General features: G+C 29.5%; 1 protein-coding gene across 2 annotated transcripts in view; it reads right to left on the bottom strand.

Moving 5' to 3' along the window:
- Nucleotides 1-3,560: 3,560 nt before the first annotated feature.
- Nucleotides 3,561-8,046, bottom strand: part of LOC127288617 (phosphatidylinositol N-acetylglucosaminyltransferase subunit A) — a 29,454-nt gene continuing 24,968 nt past the window's right edge. For both annotated transcript variants that reach the window (XM_051316180.1, XM_051316181.1), the window contains exons 2-7: nt 7,200-7,356; nt 6,843-7,022; nt 6,517-6,751; nt 6,057-6,354; nt 5,597-5,957; nt 3,561-4,864 (exon numbers count right to left, since the gene is read on the bottom strand). In XM_051316180.1, the coding sequence (XP_051172137.1) occupies nt 4,802-4,864; nt 5,597-5,957; nt 6,057-6,354; nt 6,517-6,751; nt 6,843-7,022; nt 7,200-7,356 (1,294 nt within the window). In that variant the 3' untranslated portion in view covers nt 3,561-4,801. The remainder of the gene's footprint in view (nt 4,865-5,596; nt 5,958-6,056; nt 6,355-6,516; nt 6,752-6,842; nt 7,023-7,199; nt 7,357-8,046) is intronic.

Here is an 8,046-nt window from a genome sequence, read left to right as displayed (position 1 = left end):
GCCGACATGGGACTGTACCTTTAATCATAAACGACTTCTGTTCGTTTCGTAACATTGAATCAGTTATAAAAGAATTCTATTTTTTATGTACTTTGTCAGAGTTAAGATTTATTCCCGATTTGTAATCTGTTATCGCTTTCTCGAGTCATTCGCCTAAAGCAGGTACTGTTCGTTCAACGAGATAAATATGGCGATTATTGGTAACCAATGTTAATTTTCAGACTTTTAAAATTATTTACAAAAAAAATTTAATTTTGTTACATGCCCTTAGCGTATACAATATACATTATACAATAATACAATATCATTATAGAGGTAAAACATTTTTAAAAGCTTAAATTTTACATCCGTGTGGTGCCCTGTTATAAGCGCACTGTATATCACGGAAACCTTTAAGGTCATGTAACTGTTAATGTCTGTAATGTTAATTTATCCGTAACTTTTCTCGTAAAATGCGAATGGATTGAGCTGAAATTTTGTGGAGATATTTAAAATATGATAAAGAATGGTTGTGAAGTGCGAAAATGTTAATATATTGTTAAATAAATATAATAAAAGGCATAAAAATTGTTGGAAAATCCGATACTCCTCACCCCACATTTTCTAACTATTTTCAAGTGTTTTATAATAATTATTCAACAATATATCAACATTTTTGCACTTGATAATCATTTCTTATCATATTTGGAACTGCTCTATAAAATTTCAACTTAATCTACTTAGTATTTTACGAGAAAAGTTACGGACAAATTAACATTACAGACCTAACAGTCACATAACCTTAAACGCGTTTTCCTCAAAACCACATATTTCAAACGTCCGGTTTCAATTTTTAAGAGATTACATACCTTTTATGGGTAAAAAAATCGATTTTTGTTTATTGCACGTATCAAAAGTGTATATCAAATGTATACTTTCAAGAATGTTTTCCCGAATTTCAATCAAATCGGAGCACTAGAACCATGGAGTAGTATAAGGGAGCGTTCACAAATTACGTAACGTTTTTTTTTTAATTTTGACCCCCCCCCCTCTCCATGTAACACGTTATTGCATACATTAGCGCCATTTTTTCTGCTGTCCGTAACAAAGTGCTTGACCCCCCCTCCCCTAAAAAATGTTACGTAATTTTTGAACGCTCCCTAAGGAGACCGAACGACCATGTTAAATCTGCGTTAAAAGTGGACCAAATTTTGGTAACCGCTTAGTGTCATGCACGAAGTAGTATAAGGAGACGTAACGCCCATAGTAGATTGTGGTGAAAGTGAGCCCCAAAATCGTGTCCTAGAGTTTACGCATTTTTCTAATAATGCGATGAGGACGCCGCGCGTGGAGAAATAGAGAATTAAAATTTATCACGTGCTCGCATGTGCTGACAAATTGTCTTGAACCGGTGTTTCGCGCTTGCACTTTGTGCTTTGTTAATGTTATCAGTGAAATGTCATGTTTTATAAAAGGATGTGGATCAAAAATAACTACAAAAGAAGAAAAAAATGGAGAAAATCGAAGTTTTTTTTCGGCTCGAACAGTATTTAATTTTTATTATTTATTATTGTTTTATTATTGTTAATATTATATCATTAGAGTTTTAATTATTTCCGAAGTGTTTTTTATTTTTTAATGCTTTCGTATTATAGAATGAAAGTTTGTTAACTTGGTCGAGTGCTATTGTTGGCATTGGAAAAAAACCAAAATTGACAAAAAAGGATAAGATATGTGATTTGCACTTTGTGGAATCAGATTTAATTTTTTTTTTTATTTAATATTTCACAATATTTATTTTATTATTTATTTATTACACAATATTTTATCAAAACCACTTCGTGATCAAAACACTTTTGCTGTCAACTACGGTTGTTTACGCGATAGCAGACGACATATTTTGATTCCGATTTATCTCAGTAGAGGCGCTACAAGAGCATTATTCGAAAACCTTAGTAACTCTAGGACACGCATTTGGGGTTGCTTTGAATGCATGGCGTTACGTCTCCTTATACTACTTCGTGGTGTCATGAAAATACGTAATGGAACACTAGCGCCACTGATTGTGTTAAACTCAGCTGGACAGTCAGCCATTGTAAAAGTTTTAAGGGGAGGCATCACCCCCAATTTTGACCCACTTTAATTTACATTATTAATCGAGGTTCTATTTTTTTTCTTACATCATTTGGGTCTTAAAAACATACAGGATGGTCCAAAAACTGAAATTTTAATTTATGACTATTTTAGAAATTAAAGTCTTAAAAAAATTAATATTTTAAATATCTATCTTTTTTTACAATTTTGACTATTTTTCATCACCAATTTTTTTCCACGCTTTTTTCAATGATTCTTAAGAATCTCTCGCATGGATTTTCAAAAATTTTAATTTTTTCAAAAAAAGAGCGAAAAATATAAGTTAAAACATCATTGCACTCTTCTATTAAATATGTATCTTCTTTCACAATTTTAAGTATTTTTCATCGTCAAATTTTTTCCACACTTTTTTAATGATTTGTCAGAATCTCTCGCATGGATTTTCAAAAAATAAAAATTCTAAAATGGTCAAAAATTAAAATTTTCTTTTTTTGACCACCGTATATGTTTTTAGGACCCAAATGATGCAAGAAAAAAAATATAACCTCATTTAATAATTTAAATTTATGTGGGTCAAAATTGGGGGTGGTGCCTCCCCTTAAAAATAAGGAGCAATGGGGGGTTATGGGTTATGTTCAACGTACTTATAATTTTTTCCACTGTTTACATACTTCCCACGTATTCCATTACGTATTTTCATGACACTCAACGGTTACCAAAATTTGGTCCACTTTCAATGTACGTCGTTCGGTCTACTTATACTACTCCATGACTAGAACCAAAGTTAAGGCTGTTTATAGCCCTCTACTTCTCAAAGTATATACGCTATAAACTTTAAATGCTATTAACTCGGAATCGTATTTTTTGATAACTACCGTTACGGTGACTACGAATTTTCCAAAACCATTAAGGTATCACATCGGCACTAATCGGAGTCAAAAGTTTGTAGCTCGCATTACTACTTCCCGCACTATACTTTCGCCCTCAACTCCCTATACTCTCAGCCCATACTGTACCTACTTCTACAAATACACTCGTACACGTATACCCCACACTAGCAGCGATTGGAAGGAGTAGGAAGTTTGACAACGTCGCTATAAGTCTCGCTTTGACTACTGTGGACTACTGTCTCTCTCTAACTAATGTTACCATCCTGCGATGTTGCCACATCAAAGTGGCGGGTGTGCTATATATTGCAAATGACGTCATGAAATAGAATTTTTAATTTATAATTAAAAATAAACGGCACGGTAAATTATAAATTTCTTTGTATATTTTAGTTCCAAATTTATTCGTGAATTCAACATTAGTTTTTGAAAAAAATTTATAGAAAACTTCTGATGATATTTATGAAAATGTACTTCTCCCCCATACATTAGTCCTGTCTCCCATGCAAAATAAGCAACTTTGATTGCTAATATCTCTGGTTTCGTATGGCGAAAATTCTTCATATTTTGCAAATTTGTCAAGAATGATAATAAGAACATATGGTAAAATTTTCAAGAAAATTTATGGAAAACGGTTTTACCGATGTGATACCTTAAATCGATCGAGCTGAAATTTTCAGGGGTTTTTTTTATACATATACAATTGCTAATGCGTGAACGAAGGAACTTTAATTTGAATCAAAATTTATATATTTTTTTTGGTCAAAAAGCCAAATTTAAAAGCCCTAAAATCACAATTTTTGAGGAAAAAAACAATTGTTGTTGTCTAGTTGTCACAATTACAAATATTTTTTAATAAAAAATTATTTAAAAGTACATCGAAATATGTACTATTCGATAAAATAAATTTCGTTTTAAAAAAATTTTTTAAAACGGATAAATTTTTTTGTTGAAAATTTCTTATTTTTTACGAGCATAAAGATATGTATCCCCTTAATGTTCTTTGATTTTTTGAAAACTTAAATACTTGTACTTTATGTCATTAGTGCATGAAAAAGTTATATCTTTAACAGTTTCGTAAAGAAAATTTCTTTAAAACCGTAAAAATTTTTTGCGTTCAAGGTGGTGTAACCCCTTAAGTATGAGCTCACCAAGTTATTTGCTTCAAGATAGCTTTAAAATAAAATTTGATACACTTATTACCAAGTTAAAATGTTGAATTTGTTCATATAAGTATCATAATTTAGTTTATATATAGGGTGTCTAACAAATTACAAAAGTACAATTCCCTGACTTTTACATAACTTTCCAATGACACCCTTAAAAGATTTCCATAACTAAAAAACAGAGCAAAAACGGCGCCATTTTAATTTCTGTCCTATTTTTTAAAAAATAGAGTAGAAATGGCACCGTTTATGCTCTATTTTTTATAATTTGTTTTAAAATTCCAGGACTGTTAGACACCCTGATATAATTTAAAGCAGCTAACTTGATGAGCGACTTTACCCGCAATGAGCGAAATAACCCAGTCTTACGGTATTTTTGACGTGTCCTTTTTATCCACTAATCCAGTGAAATTATGAAAAGTACAATATCGGTGTTCTAAATTTATGTCTAATTAAAAGTAGTTTTCTTTTTCAAAGATGTACTTTCAGTTACCTTTTCTTTGGTTACTTTGAATTATTGTAATATTTTCGTAAGTAACATTTCTACAATTATTATACAACAATGTACAAATTGTAAAACAAATATAAAAGTACCTACATAATAAATAATATAAAAAAGAATACTTTTAGTTATCCAAGAAACTAAATATTTGTCTTCTTGTGCTACTAATTTGTTTATTGGGATGCCTTTTTTATTTTAAAACTTCTTCTTTTGTAATCTTCCGCGATGTCGATGTACTGAAATAGTAAATAAGTGATTAAGAATAATAAATAATAAAATATGGATAATATTAATATTTTATAGAATAGTAATCACAGGTTTCGGATCGACTTTAGAACGCAAAAAAAAGATGTTTTAGACCATATTCTAACTTTAAACAACAGAAAGAAAGAAAGTCCATTTTCTAAATTTTAATCAATTTAATTCAATAAAAATTTTATTTTTGTTAATCATAGTTATTAGATATTTAAAATAATAAATATTTCAAAATTTAACTGAGACAAATTTTCAAGAATTTCAAAAATTTTAGATTTATTAAAGAAATATGAAAGTTACTATTTTAAACAAATTTTCAAATCTGATTTATTAAAAATTATTTATGAATTCAGAATTTTATCAAAGTTTGAAGTTGAAATAGTTAAAAAATCATAGAAATAAATAAATATTACATTTTGAAAATTATTAATTTGGCTTTAGATAATTTTAAAAATAATTCAGTTTTGGAAGAGTCACATATAAGATTTCTTTAGAAATAATTGAATTTTAAGAGATTTTAAATTGAAATTTTAATGAAATTGAATTATGGAAGTTTAAAAATTAAAAAATCATTGAATCTTATTGTTAGAAGAGCTATAGTTCAGATTTTTAGAATTATTTAAATTTCAAGATATTTTGTATTAATTATTTTGTTAATTAGAATTAAAGACTATCTTTTTGAAAAGTTTTATAATGAAAATGTTGCTTGTTACCGTTCTTGGAACGAAGTATTCGAGTGCCTGCAATATTATGTAGCAGAGTGAAATGACTAGAAGATAAGCAAACACATTGCTTTTCAGATTACTGGCTAGTTGTTGACCAAAATTTTTCAATTCTTCTTGAAGAACTAAATCATAAACGACTTCCGTTCGTTTCGTAACATTGAACCAGTTATAAAAGGACTCTATTTTTTTATGCACTTTCTCAGAGCTAAGATTTATTCCCAATTTGTAATCTGCTATCGCTTTCTCGAGTCCTTCGACTAAAGCAGGTACTGTTGGTTCAACGAGGTAAATCAAATCGGGAGGTAGAACTTCCGGAATGCCTCCTACCTTCGTTGACACGACTTGTAGTCTGGGATTCGATATTTTTAATTAGATTTTATTATAAATTGAATATCATTTTTCAAATTGTGTATTTTTAGTAGAAATTTTTATGAAATAATGAACTCACCCACAGGAAGCGGCTTCGACAATTGCCATGCAAAAGGCTTCAGTGAGACTTGTATTTAAAAATATGTGTCCTTTATTCAAAACGTGTTTCACTTGAGAGTGCTCTAAACTTCCTAAAAGTGTAACTCTATGTTGCAATAAATTTCTCTCCCTTATTTCCTCGATAAGCCATCTCTTTGGTCCATCACCTCCAATGAGAAAGTGAACATCTCGATGACGTGCACAAATTTCCGGTATCACTTGTGCCAAAAGATCTAAACCCTTACGATAAACTAATCTAGCAATCACAACAATCGTAACTGTAAACAATTAAAAAGTATACAATATAATAATTTTTTAAAAATACACTGGAATTTGTAACATTTTTATGAAAATTTGTTTCAAAAACATTTTATTATAAAAATATTTTTAAAAAAGTTTATAGAATGAAATCTCTGATCTTGGAAAAATGAAACACTCACTATAGTCTTTACTTCTTTTACTGATATCAGGAGTAAAATGAGCAGTGTCCACGGCATTGGGAATAACTGAAACTCTTTCTTTCAGAACTTTCGCTCTCAAAACAGTGTTTTCTTTCCCAGTATGCGAAACGCATATGCAATGATTGCAATCCGCTAGAGAAATTTCTAAACATTTATTCGTTAAAATTGCAGAAGCGTCTGCGAAACCGAACAGTGAGTGATCAGTAAAGACAGTCTGGAAAATAGAAAATTTATAAATTTGCCAAAAGAGAAGATATATTCTATTTTCACCATTTCAATAAACTAAAGAATTTTCGATTCGATACCTTTAGTCCCAGTAATCGACCAATTAACATTCCTTCATGGGCCAAAGCTGAAAATGCAGAATGTCCGTGAATGATTTGTATTTGTTCTCGTAAAAAAATGTATCGTATCAATGGAATGGAACAAATCATTGTTGGTAGAACACACTGATTGTAAAATGCTTTAATAGGTAAGTAATAAACCTGAAATATATAAAACTTTTATAGGAAGGTGCCACGTAAAAAATTATTATCAATATAAGAGACGTTTGTGTAAATTTTATAAACATGTAAAATAATTGAAAAAATTAAAATTAAAGAACTTTGCAATAAGAATTTGTTGCCTTTTTTTAAAGTTGAACATAACTATTGTATACGTACTTTTAATCCGTTTGTCATGTAACGAATTCCTACACGATCTCCATACGCATGTGTCATTACAACAACTTTGTGACCTCTTTCTATTAAACATTGAGATAAATTAAAAATATGTTGTTCTACACCTCCCATGTTTGGATAAAAAAAGTCAGAAACCATACTGAAAATAATAAGGAATAGCTAATTAACAAATTCAAAACCATTCATACATATGAGGCATTTCATATGAAAAGACGGGGTCATGTCTAGTATTTTTCTCAAAATTCGGTAAATTGTAGTGATTAATAATAATTAATAATAAAAATTATTTAAATAATTAATAACATTTGAAGGAATGAAGATAAACCGTCAATTCTTTTTTGTTTGGAAGATCATCTAATTCTGTGTTAAAAAAAGAAATGAAAATATTAATTATAAAATGTTATTTAGAAAAAGGCTGAAAAATACCAAGCCGAGTAGATAGGCAACGTCCGCCAAGTTGTACCGTGGCGTGCTGAAACAGCGATTTTCAATAATCATCTGTTAATAATTTGGAATGTTAAAAATGCTATTTACACTGGTCTTATTTGACACAGAATTAAATGATCTTACAAACAAAAAAAGAATTGACGGTTTATCTTCATTCCTTCAAATGTTATTAATTATTTAAATAGTTTTTATTATTAATTATTAATTTAACACCCGTTTATCCAAAATAGTTCTACTGTTGGATGCGGATTTCGATAAGCATTGGAATGGTGTTTTTAAAATTATTCTTGTGCAGGTTTAATGTACAAGTACTTTTACATGGACACGTTTATGTTCTTGTACAAGAACATTTGTATAAAAAATGTTTTTGAAAAAAATTTGA

This window comes from Leptopilina boulardi, unplaced genomic scaffold, assembly GCF_019393585.1.
Source record: "Leptopilina boulardi isolate dan_hultmark-lab unplaced genomic scaffold, ZJU_Lbou_2.1 LbouV2_392, whole genome shotgun sequence".
Taxonomy (NCBI): domain Eukaryota; kingdom Metazoa; phylum Arthropoda; class Insecta; order Hymenoptera; family Figitidae; genus Leptopilina; species Leptopilina boulardi.
Note: the sequence above shows the minus strand (reverse complement) of the source record. Positions and strands in the feature narration are given on the sequence as shown.